Here is a 19,794-nt window from a genome sequence, read left to right on the forward strand (position 1 = left end):
ACCCACATACGAAGAATTACAAATGTGCAACCAAGTGGTAATAACCTGAGTAATTGTTGCTCAAGGCCTGATGTTTCTGGAAACACCAGTTCCTGCTCTACCAGACGCCTCTGGGGGTACATAGGAGAATAATAAGCGTCATTTGGATGAAATTACACACTAATACCAATTAGAGTGATCTAGCTGGCTGGAAAACAACACAGATGGTAACAGCCAAGCCAGTTAGTTTGTTTAAAATCAAGGTTTTAAGTTCACAAAAACCAAAATCTTTCGCGAATGAGGTTTGCAAATGAAGTTTGACATTTTAGAACTTGCTGGTGCTGATTAGTACGAGCGGCTAATCACCGAGCTTTTTGATTAACGAAATTAGTTGCCCTTGAAACAAACGTAAATGTATACCAGCAGCGACTGGGTCCACGCACCACAACAGAGAGCAGCGCTGTGGCCATTACATTAGTCATAGGGAAAACAATGATCTCCAGTGGAGCTCTCTGCAGATTTCTTTCACCGTTGGCCAATCACAGAAACACACGCCTCATCTTCTCGTGTCACATTCGGTCTTAATTTCCAAGACGTTTTTCCTTCGAGAAATATTTTCTCCTCCGCAGTGTGAGATGCTTGACAGTAAGTGCAGTGTGTGTACGGCCCGACTGCAGCGCCTTTGATCGCAGGAAAAGACATTAATAAAAAGGTTCATGTGGCTCTGACGTGCTTTATGGCGCTTCGGAGAGAGTCACGAACAAGACAAATGAGTCCTGTTGTTCTTCCGCTGGCCGCCGTGGCTGCATTGGCATGTTCTTTGTGCGCGTTTTTTATCTGATTTGCTTCTATGTGTCTCACTCAGGCGTGTAACAAAAAAAAAAAAAAATTGCGAGCGCGTGCGATGGTGTGTGTGCTCGGTGGGGTCGTGCTCTCCCGGATGATTTGTGTCTGAGATCCGGGTCGGTGTGGTCCGTGTTTACTTAAGCTCCAGGAGAGGTGGAGCGTGATTGCCCCGGTTTTTCAACACTTTCACACACTTTTCCGGACAGTTTCCTCACCAGCCCATTTCTCTTCTGCCTAGTGGGGTCGTTCCCTCTCAGAGCGCAGAGAGAGGAGAGAATAACCCACATCTGGACAAAAGCTTTGCCGCCATTAACGGGAAATAGGAAATGTTTGTTGTAATGAATGGCATTTCTGTGCCACTCCTCCATCAGACGCTGCGATGGAATGATAAAAAAATAATGTTCGAACGCCTTGTGGTGGACGGAGCTCACAGTAACCGCTGAACAGGACCGGGTTGCACAAATGCTTCAGGGAGAAATACTGCAGTTTAATTGGGTGAAGTAACCCTCAGTTGGTGGAGCCAGAACCCTGGAGTGAAAGTTATGCCTGCAGTGCATGAGAAGATATTTAGCCTGACATGCTCTCGTGGGTTTTAGTACGAAAGACGTGCAAACAATAAAGTGGAATCATGCTGGAAACAAGATCAAGGATGTCGTCCTTCTGTGCCTGTCGAGACCTCCAACAGTATGCATATGTGGTGTAAACACTTGATTGATACAGACTTTATCAATCTCACAAGATGTGGTTACTGGTAAAGGTGTTGCCATCTTTGGTCGAGCATGATGAGAGGGTTGATGTCATTCTCTGTAGGCTGCATATGAAACTACCAGCTCCCAACTTATCTAAACATAAAAATGTCAACTTGCTAACTGATGAGCTTCAGAGATGCTGGTAGGTGGATTGTGTTCCCTCCTGACAGATCGAGGCTCGCTCTGTCTGAACAGCTTCTGGCTGGAGTTTTATGTTTGATGGACACATTCATGCATTCATGATGTGCATTTGTCCCCTCTTATTTAAACATGAAAGAAGTAAAGGACCTTTTATTTAAAAAAAAAAAACAAAAAAAACACACTGTAACGCCTGGGCTGCAAGGTGGAGCAGTTGGTAGCACTGTTGCCTCGCAGCAAGAAGGTCGCCGGTTCGCGTCCCGATGGGGGCACTGAGATCTTTCTGCGTGGAGTTTGCATGTTCTCCCCGTGCAGCGTGGGTTCTCTCCGGGTTCTCTGGCTTCCTCCCACACAGTCCAACAACATGTTGAGGTTAATTGGTGATTCTAAATTGTCCGTAGGTGTGAATGTGAGTGTGCTTGGTTGTCTGTCTCTAAGTGTAGCCCTGTGATAGACTGGTGACCTGTCCAGGGTGTCCTCTGCCTTCACCCTAAATCAGCTGGGATAGACTCCAGTCCCCCACGACCCTAGTGAGGATTAAGCGGTGTATAGATAATGGATGGATGGACTGTAACGCCTGAATGTTGTGTTTTTCGTTGCATAAATAAGGACGTTTCCACCATAAAATGATGCAGAGAAGGCACAAATTGGTGCATGCTGATACACCACAATACAGGAGAGGAAATGTTAGATGCTTGAAACTTCCAGGGGAGATCACCCACACCTGGAGGTGGAAATAATTAGCTGGGGCAGGTTAAAACCAGATTTTCCTAGTATCTTCCAGCAAAATGCAGCTGAAACAGGGCTTTCTCAGCTTGAGAACAACTCGTTTTCAAGCCGAACCACTTATCCAGTGACATCCGTACACCTGGTTTAGGTTGAATTGATCTGTTTGCCTCATGTCCACTTTGACTCTCTCTCAGTTAGACTGGTCGCTTGTACGTCTTCACTTACCAGAAAGAGCGTAGCTGCACCAAGAGGCTACTTTTTCCCAACTTTGGCTCCAGCCACTTACACTGAACCCAACCAGTGAGTTCATCCATACATATAATAAATACTTCTTGACTAAGACTCGAGTCTGCTGAGAGACACGACTGAGACATTGGCTCCCACATGACTGTGATTATGAGGAGGGCTCTGACTGATATTGCGATGGGTCACATGCTGCCACGAAACCCAGCGAGTGACACAGCTTGTTGGAGTTTATGATGACCACAGTCTGCCAGAAATGCTTTAAAAATGTTGTTTCCTCCCTGAGCAGTAATTGTTTGAGGCAGCTACAGCTGTTGCTCCTGAAGAGAATCACACGTGACGAGCATGTGTGTGTGTGTGTTCCTGTCATCATGCAGGCTGCGTCGCTGACCGTGGACCTGTGCGGCGATGACCAGGAACCGGGCTACTGCGCCGTGAGCAACGTGGCAGTGCACACCGACTGGTAAGAGCATCACTCACACATACGTTGAGTGCACAGCTGTTTCTATGATCCCTTCTCACTGCAAACATGAAAATACTGCTGGCAGTTTCAGTTCCAAGGCCTGGAAGACTCTGTGAATAATTTTTCAAGACTGGAAAAATAATGGAAAAACATACATAACTAAAAGCTTTTGTGTACCTGGTATTTCCCTAATTTTTCGCAGCTGTTGCCTCGCACTCTGAGCCGAACAACACGACGTGATTAGGAGGTTTAATTAAACACATGCTGCATTTCTCATTAGTAGGCGATGACCGGAGACTTCAAACCCTTTTAGCTTGTCATTGCTAAAAATGTTGTCACCTCTCATCAGGTTTCACATTTGTCAGGGTAAACAGTTGTTTTTTTTTTCCTTTTTATTTAAATATTTTGCAAAATAATAAAGCTGATAACAGGGAGCAGGAATGTATATTTAATTTTATCTGTGTTGACCTATTATTTGTTTGGCAGCTCATTACATTCCTTAGTTTGATAAAGTACCGCGCTTGGATCGTGCTTCTTGATTAGACAGAGCTGCAGCGGCCACTGGCTGGAAATATTTTAGTTTTTACTTTACCTCGTTGTAATAAATGCGTTTCTTCAGTATCACTATGTCATGATACCATCTGCTTCAGTCATTGATCATCTGCACACAGTGTGACAATCTCGATTCAGTATAAAATAACTGAAATTAAATCGTGATTTTGTTTGTTTTGGAGGAAAGTTAATCATTTAGATTGCTCGACTAATCTGTAAAAGCTATGAGTTGCAGCCCTTGTCATCATTGATAATAGCAGCGGTCTCGTCCTTTCGTTTGCAACCTGCGCTTTCAAAAGCACAAGAAAACAAATGTAATAAAATTGGCTCAAAGGTCCACTGACTAAAGCGTTTCAACATGGAATTGATTTTTTTCACTTTGATTCCTTGCAATGTTTGTAAAATTTCTGATTTTATGACTCCACTGGTTTCATTAAAGTTCAGAATCGTGTTTCTTTTTGTGGCAAGTGTTTGCAATCCAATAGCTCTGGTGCTATAATGTCATACGGAGCATGAAGAAATCCTGTTGCACGCTCATAGAGAGTCGGTATTTGTTTTTGGGGGTTTTTTTTGTTAATACCTGACCGTCAGAGTCTCTGCATGTATGCAAGTGGCTCAAAATGCTACATGCCTCTTTTTTTTTGCATGTTTTTACAAAGACAAAATGAAGTCATCTGCTGTAAATATACGATATATGATGTAAACCTTCATTTAATTACTAGATGATCACTGCCTTTACACACACACACACACACACTGCTCTGAGCCAGGCCTTGTGGGGTGAAAACTTGAGAGCGAGTGTGTTTTTCTGTGTGTTTTTTGTGAGTGTGTGTGCTGTATTTGTGAGAGAGAGGTTTGGCAGATGAGGGAAGGCCACAGAGGTCTGCAAAGAGGTTTATTTTGTGAGGGTCTCGGAACCGTGTTGTTGTGAAACTCACTGACCCACAGTGTCTCTCTGTGAAAGCATGACTGAGTGTGTGTGTGTGTGTGTGTGTGTGTGTGTGTGTGTGTGCGCGTACCTTTGAACACTTGAGCGCATTTGTGAGCTTTAGCATTTCTGTGCATACCTACTTTAGTGTCTGCATACATTTCAAGTCTTTGTGCACTCCTGCTCATCCGTCTGCGTGCGACTGTGTTTGTGTGTGCAGGATCCTGGACGTGCATCCCAACAGGCTCTCGGTGGGAGGCGTCAGGTCAATAGATCCCGTCCTTCATCGGCGCGGTCAGGTCGCCACCCACGATTTCATCGGCTGCATCATGGAGTTTGCGGTCAACGGCCGCCCGCTGGAGCCCAGTCAGGCGCTGGCATCGCGTGGCATCCTTGACAGGTCCGCAGCACCGACCCCACCCCCCTCCCTCAGCGGCGCTTTCAGCCTCTCTCCATCTTTTCCCTCTTCATCCCATCTGTCCGTCTTCTCTAACCCCTTCGACTCTCACCGTGGGACATCTGTTCACACTTTCAAACCTCTCTGGAGGTTTTTTTTTTAAAAGATGATTCTTTTAATACAAATGGCAGATTTTTGACGGGGGAAACCAATTGCAGAATTCCAGAGAAATTTTTTTCTTCTTTTCTGTCTTGCTGGTGAATAGTGAGGCGAGGACAGATCTTTTAATATGCTAATTCTCCAGGGTTCTTTATGGGTTTTTGTATTGCCGCATGGGGAGAGAAATCACAGCTCATCTGCCCCTGTTTTTGGAGTTTCTTTTTCTGCGGACCCCCCGGCTGCCGACTGAGTGGCTTTCTTGTCAAAGTGACTGTCTGATTGTCAGTTTATGTATCATTGTATTTGTAGATGTCCGAGACTGGAAGGAGCCTGCACCACCAGCCCCTGCAGACATGGGGGCACCTGTTTGGACCACTGGTCCTGGCAGCAGTGCCAATGTGTGGACGGCTTCACTGGCAAATTCTGCGAGAAATGTAAGTATCTGCCTTTGAAGTGTCTCTTTTCTGCTGAGGTTGCACTTGCTAAGGAATATTCTATCATGATTATTTATGATTCATCCCTCATGAGTCATCAAACTGCACCGTGTAGCTTAATATAAGCCACATCGCTGGGCTCTGAGCTTTATTTCAAAGCATTTGTGTATTTTATTATATAAATACGCCGACTCAACATCAGAGAGCTAAAAACGACCGAGGAACCTTTGGGGCTCACGAAAACTGCCACAAGCTTATAGCTACTGTGTACGATGCAACAGTATGTTCAGCAATAATTATTACCACATTTACTCCGAGACTTTCTTATTATTACTGGAAACAAACAAGGTCATTACCCAGAGAAGTGGGAACTTTTCTTTGTTTGCCATCAGGTTTGATTTTGTGGGAAATCTGCTGGTTGGCTTTATGGCACGACAGCGGATGTGAGCCATTTTCTTCTAATACAAATGGAGAGTCATTTTAAATTTCAAAGGATGCGTACAAGGGCGTAGACTTTTTTAGATTCAGTGAGATGTCTGGGGTCTTCCACTAAGACATCTTGGGCTTCGAACATTGAATGCACTGCAGTCTGGGGAATTTTTGTGCACTGACTTCTTCATCAGATTTTGGTGGAAATGTGTGTATGGATGTCATTCAATTTAGAGGTTATTACAAAATGTAATAAAATAGAAATTTGCATGTGGCCCCTTTTCCATTTCAATGATGAATGAATTAGTTTTAATTAGTTTATAAATCCCTCCACTTTGATAGCTCGCATTCAAAACCCCCACACGTTCAGATTATATCTGTGTTTGATGTGTGTGACAGTTCTCCTGCATCGCCCCTGAAATCTGTTCCTCTGTACGTATAAAGAGCTGGAAAGTAGCAGAAGTTCCTCCTCAGGTCCTTGCAGAAAGATGGCTCTAGAAGCTTGGTGACTCCTCACAGGGACAAATGGTGATCTTAGCTGGAGAGCCAGTTGCTAACATCTCGGCCAGTTTGGGAACACGCTAGCAGTGTCCAGTCACAGTTGCTCACTAAGTTATCTTGATCACGACAATATGATCCCTTGACAGACTACAGATAGAGCAGAACTCTGCTGCCAGGCTTTTAACCAGGAAGAGGAACCGTGAGCACATCACGCCTGTTTTAGCTCTTTTACACTGGCTGCCAGTACGTCTTAGGATTGATTCTAAGATTTTATTAATCACTTTTAAAGCACTCAACGGTCTCTTTCCTATTACATTGCTGACCTTTTAACTCCATATTCTCCACCACGCTCCCTACGATCCTCGGGCAAAGGTCTTTTAACTGCCCCAGAGGCCGAGGCTCTGCAATGACCTGCCCGAGGAAATCAGGTCGGCTGATTCTGTGCTCTCTTTTAAGACACTTCTTAAAACACATTTTTATTGGAGAGCTTTTCCTGATTTTATTAAGTTTTAAGTTGTTTAGCTTCTTGCTTTTTGTGTGTGCTTTCTACTTTTATCAATTGTTCTGTTTGCTTATTGCATTTTAATTTAAATTTATTTTACTGAAAAGCACTTTGTAACATTTGTTTTGAAAAGTGCTCGATAAATAAAGTTTATTATTATTATTGTTATTGACAACTCTGCAGCTCTACATTGCCTCTGAGGTCAGCAACACTGTTGTTAAGCCCACATTTGCCAGCATTGTCAATGAATTTAAAGCTCAAAATATCTGAAATTGATGTTAAATATTTGCATCAAGGACCTCACGAGTCACTGACCCTTCATCACCTGATTGATTGGAAATGATTGGGTTGCAGATTTGTTTTAAATACCTGCACGGCCTTGTCATAAATCAGAAATTCTATGAAATGTTGTTCAATGCCAGTTGGACCTATAGTTTAAATGGTATTTCAAATAAAGACGAGAGGGAATGCCAAAATGCCACGTCAATAAAAAATGGTTAGAAAACATCCACCATCGTTCACAGTATTACCCATCAAAACGTTTCAACTGTGCAGACATGAATCTCTAAAGAGGAAAGACACTGTAAGACTTTCATACGTCAGCCTGACCTTTCTGAACCGATAATAAACCAACACACTGACTGTATAGGATTGTTCTCCCGACCTTCCCTCTATGAGAGAGTATAGATTTGGGTTCAGTGTCTTGCTCAAAGGTACAGAGGCTGTTCTGACGACTGACCTACATCTCTCAGTTATGGGAATATAATTGTAACCGCTGGTGAGAATGTAAGGACCAATTTGTGGTTATGGCAGTCGGATTAGGAAAATCATTTGTACCCGACTGTCCGCCAATAGCAGAATGGAAATAAAAGTTTTCAATTTTCCTTTGAAACTTGCGTGACGTCAGACTGGACTCAGGACAATCTCTGTCTTTCTCACGCAGACATGACAGCGGACACCGCCCTGTCTCTGGACGGCACCGGCCGCCTGGACTACTCCCTGAGGCAGGGCCCCAAGCGTGACGTCCTGCTCAGACAGTCTCTGCAGGGCCTGACCTCTGACTCCGGCAGTCCCAGCAGCTTGGAGGTCAAGTTCAGGACGCGCAGCAAGAGCGGCACGCTGCTGCACATCCAGGAGAGCAGCAACTACACCACTGTGAAGGTGAGAAGGGGAGACGTGAACATCTTGTCTGCGTTGTCTGTGTTTAACGACTTGGCAATGCATACGTGGAAGCATACAGTAAGAAAAGCTGATGTAAACAGCTGTTTCTGTATTTGCAAACAGAATAATTCATATTTCCATCCATCAAAGGCAACACAGTTCCAGAGGCTTTCTTTTTAACTGAAAAACTGCAATTACATGCATCTTTTGATTAATTCTGGTAATGAAAGGCAACACTTTTTGTAGAGATTTAACAAAAACTTTTCAGGTCAAACTTTTGATCCAGTGCAAGTGGAGGAAGTTTTAAGTTACTGTATGTATGAGAGGTAATCCCTGATCCCATTTGCTACTAAGAAGGCCTCTCCAGCCGATGATTTAACTCCTAAAAAGTCGTCTCTTCGTATCAAAATGACTTTTTTTTTTTCCATGACGTGATCCCTTCCTGCCTTAAAATGGCTTAGAAGCTACTCTGTTGTTTCCTCTAGAATGACTAGAGGAAACAATCTCCCTTCACGGCAGATGGAGCACACCAGCTCACTTATGACTCTGCTAAAACATTGTAAAACTACTTCACAACTGCAACTTGTAATACTGGAGTAATTCATGTTGGGACCACAAACCAACTTAGAAGAGGTCCAATGGTACAGAAAGCTCTGCTGACTGGATTGGTTCTTTAGAGTTTTTTTTTTTTTACGTTTAAAACCCTGGAAGTCTGAATCTGAGTGTTTAAGGACCATCATGGTGGAAATTTCGCTCTTGATGTCTTCTAGATTATAAAAACCACCATATAGACATGTTCAACAACCTTGATTTCCATCTGAAAGGTCTTTATGAACGCTAAATAAGTAGCAAATGGGATCAGGAAACATGGAAACTTCATAGATTCAATCTTTTTACTTGTTGAACAGAAACATTGAGGCTTATATTTCAAAAATTTTTATGAAAGATGTATAAATAGGCTTTAAATTTGCGTCACAAAACTTCTCTATCTATCCAACTTTATTCAAATTTACCAAGTTTTGACCCAGGATGTACACATACTGGCTCAACTCCAGGTTACCAGTTAAAGCACCATTATAGCTGAAGCCATTTTAGTAAAGCAGCTAATGTTAGCCACAACTTAAAGGGCATGTTCGTTAAATCACAATTAGTTCACGATTACTGTAGTCTAGTCTGTTCTCTCGTCAGCTCTGCCACACATACGAAGCCTCCAACATGGCCGCCAGATGATACGATGCATCACCAGCAGCGTTCGTTGTCACACACACAGTCTCAAGCATGTTTGTCTTCGGCGTAAATTTGTATCCCAAATATGTCCACGCATGTATCCGTCCATGTTTTTAGCCTCACACTGTCTCAGCCCTTTCACCACCACCCTTCAGCCCACACTCTCTCCTTGTGTAAACTATAGGAAAGCTACATTGGTCTTTCTCAGCCATTCCCTCTTTTCTCCCCTCTCATCCTGTCCTGCTCCCCCCCCTCCTCCTGACCGATCCCGGGCAGCTGTCCAAAGAGGCCTGAGCGTCCCATTCATCCTCTTCAATTTTCCTTTTAGACACCCTCCACTCTCAGCACCATCAGCCCCTTCCCGCTTTAGCATCAGGCTTTCTCTCTTATGATTTTGTTTTCCGGCTCCGAGCAGCTTCTGGTGCTCATCAAATCACCATCACGGCTTCCGAAAACAGTCCAGAGGAGTATTATAAGTGCTGCGAAGGCTAAAAAAGAAAGAGTGGTGGGGGAATACATACTGTATATGTCTATACTATACGTTGAGAGAGAGAGAACTATATAAACTCAGATATAAAAAGCAAGATGTTTAATAGATAAACTCCATGATTGGTTTTCCAGCTTCAGAGCGCTCGGTATTCTTTGGCTTTGGGGACTTTCCGCTTTTCCCATTTTAAATCAATTCTTCCGGAAGCTACTTATCATTGCTGATTTTTGGGGTCTTTGAAAAGGTTGGAGGACAGGATTACTTTTCCATCGAAGTGGGGAGAACACATGAGATTACCATACACGGTGTAAGCCGCAAATTTGTTGTCCATGCCAGAGTGAGCTTGATTAATTTCTTTTAAAGACACACTCCGTCCTTTCTCCTCCGCAAAACGGCCTTCTCCTGCGGGCAGTTGAACGAGCACGTTTTCTCTAAATTTGTTGTTCACGAGCTTCTGATCGTTTTCTGGCTCAACGACATGTGCTGCACACAAGTTGCGAGAACATGATTAACTGCGGTGTGTCCCGCTGGGGGAGAGATTTACGAGCATCAAGCTGCATATTTTTTTTGTTTTGTTTTTTGACCTCAGCACCAGAGTCTGAAAGGACTGTGGTGGTAGCTTTGTGGAGAAAAGACCTCCCTTCATTGGTTATGATTGATGCTGACATGATGAAGTTATTGCATTAATCTGAAAAGCTCCTCTTTTAACCCTTGTTTTTGTAGACTCTCTTTGGAACACTTTGTTATTTATCATGTGCTTAGAGTTAAGAATAGTTTATCAGGTATCTCATTCAGTCTTGTCATCTCCAGTCGGTGGTAAGTTGTGCTCGTTACCATAGAGACATATTGTTGTACTGAATGTGAGTTATGCTGTACAGACATTTGGTGTATACAGAGGTACCAACATGGCTGTACTCTCTTAGTCTTGTTTGTATGGACTCATATGGACACTCATGGACACTGCATTGTGATAGAAGTTCCGACATTAATCTGAATTTTGTGAGCGTTTTTTTGCTCCTATGACGTGTTTTTTTCACCGTAGGCTTGTTTTATTCTGCACTTCTTTGGAAACAATAGAAGACTAGAAGTAGAGACTTTAACATTTATTTTGTTCAGTACAACAAAGTTAAAATTCCACAAATAATTAAAATTAATTGACAAAAGTTGAATTGCTTGGGGCGCTGCTATAGCTCACCTGGTTGAGCTGGCGTCCCATGTTCAGGGCTACAGTCCTGATGTGGAGGTCATGGGTTCGAATCCCGCTCATGGCCCTTTCCCACATGTCCTTCTCCCATACTTTCCTGTCCCTCTCTCACTACTAATATTATCCAATAAAGGCACAAAGGCCAAAAAAATAACTCCAAAAAAAAAAAAAAGTTGAATTGCTTCTACAAAAAGAAAAACTAAAACCAACATGTACAACATTTAACCAGATTCCTACAGATATCACCGACACTGATACTACAGTACTGAAGATAATTTACTACTTAACCTATATTTTGATTAAACTCCAAACTTGTCTTGTCCCTACTCTGTCATCTAACTGTTGCAGTTGACTCACTCGTGGCTCAACAGTTGCACCGAGGATGACAGAACTTTTTTTCTTATTACAGATCCTCGTGAGTGAACATTTTTAAACCATAAATGCAAAATAAAGTGATTTTTGTTGAAATATTACAATTTTAAATTGGTCACATTTTCTTATCAAACACATGATTAGTTCAAGAACCGTTGGAAAGTTGAAAAAGCAAGTTTCAAGTATATACAAGTATATTTCTGTGTATCTGATGATATGTTTTTTATGCCATATATTATGTATCTTAAGGCAAAAGTGAGTTATCACAGCATGGGATCTTAAGCTAGTTTGCTGCAGTGATTGATTTTATAATAACATAGTGTGATTGTGAGTGTTTTAGTCAGATACCATCAATATTTTTTATGCGTTTAAACGTGGAGTCAAAGCTGCTTTTACAGGTGCCTACAAAATGCAAGCAACTAAAATGTACTCAGAGTTTACTGTGAGCAAATCACCAAACCTCCATCTCTGTTTCTTCTCTCAGCTGAGGAACGGCAACGTCCACTACATCTCAGATGCCGGCGTCGGGGGGAAGGTAGAGCGGACTGTGGGCGACGCAGTGCTGTCGGACGGCCAGTGGCACACGCTCCACATGGTCAAGAACGGCTCGGCCACTGTGGTCCAAGTGGACAGCGGCCACCCCAGAGTTATCCAACACCCCACCCAGGACTTCGGAGGTCTCGGTGTTTTAACCTTCTCGCTGGGAGGGATCCCGTCTGGCCCTGCTCAGCAAAAAACTGGAGCAGGTGAGGCTCAACAGTGCATTTGTGGTGTTTTGGTTGGGGAGGAACGGGGCCGCAGGTTATCAGATCAAGTAATTTGTGTCTGTTAACGTAATCTTGTGCTGCTGGAAGATTGCCAGTTTGATCAGGACAAATCTGGTGGAAGAAAGTGCCCCTTCCTCATTCCCACCACTGCTCCTAATGCAGAGATTTAAGAGGAGAAATTCTTTTAATGTCTAAAAAAAAAAAAATCCTGTATTTTGTCCACATAAAGTCATTTTTCAATGTAGTTTCTATTCGGAGTCCCTAATGTATGTGGTGGGACCAGGTCATGCTCCTTTTAAGGGCTTACTTTCTGCTAATCTGCCATAAAGAATATCATTATTATGAGTTTCATCAGACAGTTTTAGTGTCTCATGATGATCTAAACGCTGTCTCGGAGGCTTTTCTACCCTTTTAAGATATCATTTCTTGAGAAAACACTCATGTTTTGACAAGACGTTTTTCATATTTACAGTCAGAAGTCTCATTTTAGATATTTCCCCTTAAAAAACTCACTTTGACAGTCAAACCCTTGGTGAAAGTGCGCTTTATTTACACGTGTAAGCTAAAGTACCTGCGTATTTATGTGCTGCGCCGTCAAGCACACATGCTGATGCGTTCAAAAACTGGCATTCAGCCAAGAAAGTCACCCACTCTTTACCCACTGTAAATTACTCATAGAGCAATGTTATGGAAACCTCTTCTGCATACGAAAAAGAAGTGTGCACATATAGCACACGTATGTGACACAGCACTCATGAGCTTGTGAATCCAGGACAGACTTGTTTTCCCCTGAAATGAATTAATAGTCTGCTCCTTCAACTGCTGACCATATTTGGTGGCCGTCCAAGACGACTCAGAGGAACTGGCCTGAAATCTGTCTCCATCTGACACTGCTGAGATTTACCTGCTTTGAATTTACAGTAGTTGAATAAATGTTTCTTTATCAGAGCATCATTTATGAACGAAAACAACTAATATTAATTTGATTTGACTTTGTCTTGGAACGCCTGGAGACTTCCATCTTATTTCTATCGACTCTCTCGGTTGAGATTTAAATCGCAGCTCAGATGTCCTCGAGCGCGAGCTGACAACAGTTTGGAAAAGGTGAAAGGGAGGGATTTCAAAAGGAGGTAGTGCAACACAGTAAATTTCAGAATTTCGGGGGAGGGAAAAACTAACCTAATACCATGGACTAATATGGTAAAAATGAGCAATTTGAATGATTTGTTGACCTCTTTTACACAGGGACTGGGGCATATTTCAAAACAAACACAAGCTCAGCACGCAGATCTGTGGCAGACTGCCTGTTAACCAGCCCTTACCTCAGTGTGTGTCTGAACATTCGTGTTCTGCTGTGTGCTCACTTTTCAAGAGCTAATGAAAAGACACGAATGGATTTAATCTGCACCGGGATAAATTCAATAAAAACCTATTTACATCGGTGAGGCAGTGCTGTTAGGCAATACACAAAGCAACAGACTGAATTAAACACAGAGACGTTCATCCAACCCAGATGCATGTCTCCGAGCTATAATGGCTCTGACGATGGATTCTATCTCTGAAAATATTTCATATTTCTTCTCTCAAATTGGCCAGTGATTGATTCGGCCCATTTTTCAACTATGATTCTTTTTCGAGGAGGAGCCTTGCACAAGTGAAATTCACTTTTTTGTGTGCCCTAAGCTTGAACCAATTACCCATCTAAACAAAATTCCTTTAGCTCTGATTATAGCTCCCAGTTCCTGCTATTTACGAGGAAACGATCCAGCATCAGCAGACATTCTGAAAAAACATCAGTCTGGTGGCAATTGGAAATGATTCCCCTCCAGGCCACTGTTATGTCCTTGTTAGCTGCTGTTGGTTGTTTCTTGTTATCTGAACCAGCTTTCTCTCCTATTTATCGGCAGGTTTCGACGGCTGTTTGGCCTACGTGAAGTACAACGGGGAGAACCTGCCGTTCACTGGAGAGCACAGCCTCGTCACCTTGACTAAAACCAGCTCGTCGGTGAAAATCGGCTGCAGAGGTCCCAACCTGTGTGAGAGCAACCCATGCTGGGACGGCCTAATGTGTGTCAACCAGTGGTACACATACCAGTGTGTCCCGCCAGGCGACTGTGCTTCTAATCCCTGCCAGAACCATGGCAGCTGCGTGCCGGACTCCCGCTCAGGTTTCACTTGTGTCTGCTCTGAGTTCTACACAGGCAAGACTTGTGAGACTTTAGTGGCCTGTCTGGGCGTCCAGTGCCCTCAGGGTACTGTCTGCAACACAGCCAATAATGGAGGATTTGTCTGCAGCCCGAGCCCCACAACAGAGACAATGGTCCTCCCCATCTGGGCGGTGCCAGCTATTGTCGGCAGCTGTGCCACCGTCCTCGCCTTGGTGGTGCTCAGCCTGATCCTGTGCAACCACTGCAAGGACCGCAACAAGACCAAAGTGCCAAAGGAACCCAAGGAGAAGAAACCCAAGGAGAAGAAGAAGAAGAAAAAGAAGAAGGGTAGCGAGAACGTAGCATTCGACGACCCCGATAACATCCCTCCATACGGAGATGACATGACGGTACGGAAACAACCAGAAGGGAACCCCAAACCAGACATCATAGAGAGGGAGAACCCTTATCTGATCTATGATGAAACAGACATTCCCCACAACAATGAGACCGTCCCCAGCGCTCCCTGTGCTCCCTGCAATGGTCCAGAGGCAGATATTGAACATTACGATATCGATAATGCCAGCAGTATTGCTCCTTCAGATGCAGACATCATCCAGCACTACAAGCAGTTCCGCAGCCACACTCCCAAGTTCTCCATCCAGAGACACAGCCCTCTGGGCTTCGCCAGACAGTCCCCCTTACCGCTGGGAGCAACGAGCTACACCTACCAGCCTCAGTACACCCAGGCACTGAGGTCCACTCCACTGAGCCACTCCCACTCAGCCTGCCCCACCCCAAACCCTCTCTCCAGACACTCCCCAGCCCCGTTCACAAAGCCCTCCTCCTTTTACCGAAACACTCCCACCAGAGAGCTCAACCTAGCTCGTCGGGAGGGCAGCCCGCTGGACCTGCACAGTGACATGTGCCAACCACCACCCATGTTCAACTATGCCACCCGGCTGGGGAGGCGCAGCAAGAGTCCGCAGACCATGGCCAGCCACGGACACACCTCCAGGCCCGGCAGTCGGCTGAAGCAGCCGATTGAGCAGATCCCCCTGGAGACGGGGCCTCCTGTGGGGCTGTCCATTGAGGAGGTGGAGCGGCTGAACACTCCGCGTCCACGCAACCCCAGCATCTGCAGCGCCGACCACGGGCGCTCCAGCTCAGAAGAGGACTGCCGCAGGCCACTGTCAAGGGTCCGTAACCCCGCTGACGGCATCCCTGCTCCAGAGTCCTCTTCAGAAAGTGACTCACACGACTCCTTCACCTGCTCGGAGATGGAGTACGACCGGGAGAAGCCCGTGTCTTACAGCTCCCGGGTTCCGAAGCTCTCGCAAGTCAATGAGTCAGATGCTGACGATGAGGACTACGGAGGGAGGCTCAAGCAGAGGCGGTACTCGAGTCGGAGGGCAGAAGGAGGGCCTGGCGTTGCCCAGTTGCCCCCCACTGAGCAGCACTACACCCTACCCCACAAACTGGGCCAGCAAGCTGGGGGCTTCAACTGGGACAATCTGTTGAACTGGGGCCCCGGCTTTGGACATTATGTAGATGTGTTCAAAGACTTAGCCTTGCTTCCCGAGAACGCTGCAGCAAAAGACATTGAGATGAACAGTGGGGATGGCTCAGTGACCATTCTAAACGAAGGAGAAGCTGAGCAATATGTATGAGACTATTTATTACAATGATGTACAATATGGTGACGTTCTCCGTTTAAAAAAAAAAGGAAGGAAGACTGTACATTTCAAGAGAACATTGGAATCCATGTTTTGTTTTGTTTTTCTACATTACTCAAAATAATAAGACGACTTTTAAATGCAGTAAGGCAGAAAAACGGCACCTGTAGCATGACAGATTTTGTCATGAGCCACCTTGGAATAGTTTACCAGTCTTTTCTAGTTTCAAATCGTGCATTCATCTCTCCGAGGCCTCATTACAGCATATCCACTGACACTGAAGAAAAGAAATCCGTGTCTGAATTCAATTTAGCGACTGCAAAGCTCCGTTCACATTATCTTGATAAAACATTTCTGTTCTCTATTACCAATATTGCCTCTCCTTTCCAAAAACTTCTGTCACATTCACAGCTGAGAGATAAGAGGGTAGATAATATTAACACTCACAGGAAGAGAATTCCAGCAGGCCGCAGAGCAAAAGAAAACTCCCTGTCTCTGTCTTTTTAGGGGTCAATTTTTAATTTAGTTAAAAGGAAGCATGTGTGTTTGATCGGACTGCACCTGTAGGTGACGGGACACGGCCCTCGGTGTGAAAGTAAGTGCGCCGTTTTGCTCGCACGGTATTGCCGACCCCACCAATATTCTGATCCCTTTTCTGTCTGCGTGTTTTCTCACAGAAGACTGGCTAAACTCTCCAAGAGTGAGATTTAATCGAGTTCCCTGCCTTACAGACATTTGAGGATTTCAGTACGGGAGGAAAAACTTTTCCTCTTCTGCTTTTCTGGCCTGAGTTCAGGTGAAGAGGAGGTTTTTTTTTTTGAAGGGGGGTTCGTTGTTTGTCACAAAACCACGTTCTCTGACCAGCCAAGTGTTTTCCGGGCAACGATGATGATGATGATGTTTGGATCCTGTAAACATGACCCCAACTAAAACACTATGAACTTGTGTACATTTTTTTAATCCATGTGAAGTCATGGAGTCATTCGTCATGTTGTTGGTGTCTTTGTTCATTATTTTGACATGTATGGTTTCTACATTTTGTACTGTTTATTAACTTAAATTACTTAAGCTGTGTTTTTATGGATATTTTCATATGCTGAAATGTATGTTCTTACTTTCGGGGAAAGTAAGATTGAAGACTTATTTTTTACATTTGTTACATATGTAACATCAGTATTTTCCACTTTTGATAAAACTATAACATGCTGTATGCTTTGTACCTGTAAAAAGCCAATAACAGAATAAAAAAAAGTATTTATTTAAAAGTGCTTCTTCTTTCTTTCTTTCTTTCTTTCTTTCCTGCAGGGGTAAGCAGCTCATTTAAATATATGTAAGCGTTGGCAGTTTTTAAAAATAGTCGCCTTCAAGCTCCGATTCCATCCTTTCCCAGATCATTGGGGTGGTAAGTTATTCTGTGTTTAGGCCTCACTCTGTGCAGTCTTTAAATAATACCGAGTCTCAACAAAACATTTAAAAAGGCATCTCAGGACCTGAATGAAACCGAGCCACCTCGCTCACAGCCAAACAAAACATAAAGCGGACTCCACGACGCAGGGCCCTATATTGCTTTCAACAATTATTTACATCTGGCTTATTGAGCAGAACCTACTTTTTTTGTCATAGCTCAGTGATTCAGCGTGCAACATGCTTATCTTCTCCATCATCGAGGGGAGAGAGGCCACGAGAGAAAACGCGGGGAGCCGTGAACCCAGCGAAGAGTGACAGCCTGGATCTGGGTAAATTACTACGAGGGGCTTCGGTCCTGCGGAGAGCTCTGTTGACCGAAGCCTCCTTGGGAAGGCTGGAGCACTCTGATGCCGAGACAATAATAACACTCACAATGATAATGAGAGCCTGGGTGGGTGGCGGGGAGAGTAAATAGGAGATGAATTCAAATAAACTTCACAGCGTCCCCTCTGGTCTGAAAGATATCAAGCAGCTTCAGGAGCAAAGCTCCCTCCTCTGCTCTATAGGTGAGCTTGTATACACAAAGGGCACATTGTTCGACAGTGTGGTAGGATGTAAAACACTCATGAGGACTGACATGAATCTGTCTTCCTGATTTTCTTGGGGGCAGGGTGGTGGTGGGGGGAGTTCGGGGGGTATTCCCTTTTTTTTTTTTCCACAAGTGCTGTTTTTGGATGTTGTCCAGATGGCTGCTCCACTCCACCGAATGGCAGAGGAGCTTATGATGTGTTTAAGGATTAATTGCAGCATATATCCTAAGTGTGAACATTGCATGTTACCTTATAGGACATGGCCCTTAAGAAAACACAGCATATGTTATTCCCCTCAACTAGAAAGTCTGTTATTTCAGTAAGCAATAATGAGCTATTTGTGTTAGTAATGACACAATAATACAACAAGGACCATGGTTACAGTGTTGGAAAGCAATGCCGCAAAAATGATCCTGTGAATATATATATGTGCAGTTCACATTGAAACAAAGTGATTTCCAAGAGTGTGTTGCCAACCAGTCAGCAGTAATGTGTTTTGCAGCTCTCCACATTAGCTTATTCGTCTTGACTGAAGGTGCGAAAGAGGCAGCGCTGGATTTCCCATGGAGGACTGCTGACTCTTTTTTTTCTCCTCTGAATTCACAAATGTCATCAAAACATAATTCCCATTAAGATGATTTCCATGTTGACTTAAGAGTTTCCCCAGTATTTATAAAAGGCTGAGGCACCGAGCTGCGAGTGACGTTCTACGAAGCAGGAGGCTCCTCTGCCAAAAAAACCTTGTTTATAAAGATTGATTATTCTGAGCCTCGCTGTCCTCGTACAGCTACAGCGTCTCCCTGTGTTTGTCCTAAACGGCTCATAATTCGAAGCACATTCATCGCTGGATCGAAACAAACACGTCTCGCTCCCGCTCTCATTGGTCGGTGCAAATGGATGTTTGATGTGACTGTAAATATGCATGCATGCTCAGCAGATAGCGGAGGAGAACATGTTCCCAACATCAAAACAAACTTCAAGAAATATATACGAGTATCTGCTACAAACGGTGTGTTCTGGGTGAGTTATCATAGCAGGTTCTGGCTGCGGTCCAACACACCATTCATGCAATCTCAACATCACCAGTTTGACTCCTGTAATTTGTCCTTTTTTTTTTTCCCTCCTCATTTCCTCTCGTCTGCTATTGAAATCAATGCAAATCTTTGGAAACTTCAGACGTGTTTAAGAGTAGAAACGGCGTTCATTGCAGTACACAGTTCTGTTCTTCATTTCTGTTACTTGTTGAGTTCTTACAATCAGAAAAATAGTGTCTGACTGGCAGCACAAGACAATGTAATATCACAAAACAGAGAAAAGCAGCAAACATTCCCCTTAAAGAAAGACACGATCACTAAGTGTATGGCATTCCTCCTTTGAATTATTTATCGACAGTTCAGTTTTGATCTGCTGAAACATCTGTTGACAAACCGTCTCGACTCAAATTCCACTTTGTCTCTCACTTGGGAGTTTTTCACCGTATCACTCAGCAGCAGATTGAGTTTGCACAGTTGTCAAGGGGGCCTGCAGACCATGAAACTTCCCATGATTCCGAGCAGCTCTGGGGCTCATCATCCATGGCAGCTTAAGAGTTATGTTGTTGTACATATATGGACCTTGGGATGAGACCGTGTCTGGTTGTTGTTGTGTTGTTATGTGGTTTAATTATGTCAAACAGGATCCTTCCCTTACCAGCCTGGGTGTATTTTC

At 44.0% G+C, this 19,794-nt stretch overlaps 1 protein-coding gene across 1 annotated transcript in view; it reads left to right on the forward strand.

Moving 5' to 3' along the window:
* The window catches only part of fat4 (FAT atypical cadherin 4), a 122,194-nt gene extending 104,839 nt beyond the window's left edge, over window positions 1-17,355 (forward strand). The window contains exons 12-17 of the mRNA XM_008291166.1: window positions 3,062-3,147; window positions 4,848-5,027; window positions 5,493-5,617; window positions 7,993-8,210; window positions 11,985-12,246; window positions 14,175-17,355. Coding sequence (XP_008289388.1) covers window positions 3,062-3,147; window positions 4,848-5,027; window positions 5,493-5,617; window positions 7,993-8,210; window positions 11,985-12,246; window positions 14,175-16,084 — 2,781 coding nt within the window. The 3' untranslated portion in view covers window positions 16,085-17,355. The remainder of the gene's footprint in view (window positions 1-3,061; window positions 3,148-4,847; window positions 5,028-5,492; window positions 5,618-7,992; window positions 8,211-11,984; window positions 12,247-14,174) is intronic.
* The last annotated feature ends 2,439 nt before the right edge of the window (window positions 17,356-19,794 follow it).

Source organism: Stegastes partitus, unplaced genomic scaffold (assembly GCF_000690725.1).
Source record: "Stegastes partitus isolate 25-593 unplaced genomic scaffold, Stegastes_partitus-1.0.2 Scaffold16, whole genome shotgun sequence".
In the NCBI taxonomy this organism is placed as follows: domain Eukaryota; kingdom Metazoa; phylum Chordata; class Actinopteri; family Pomacentridae; genus Stegastes; species Stegastes partitus.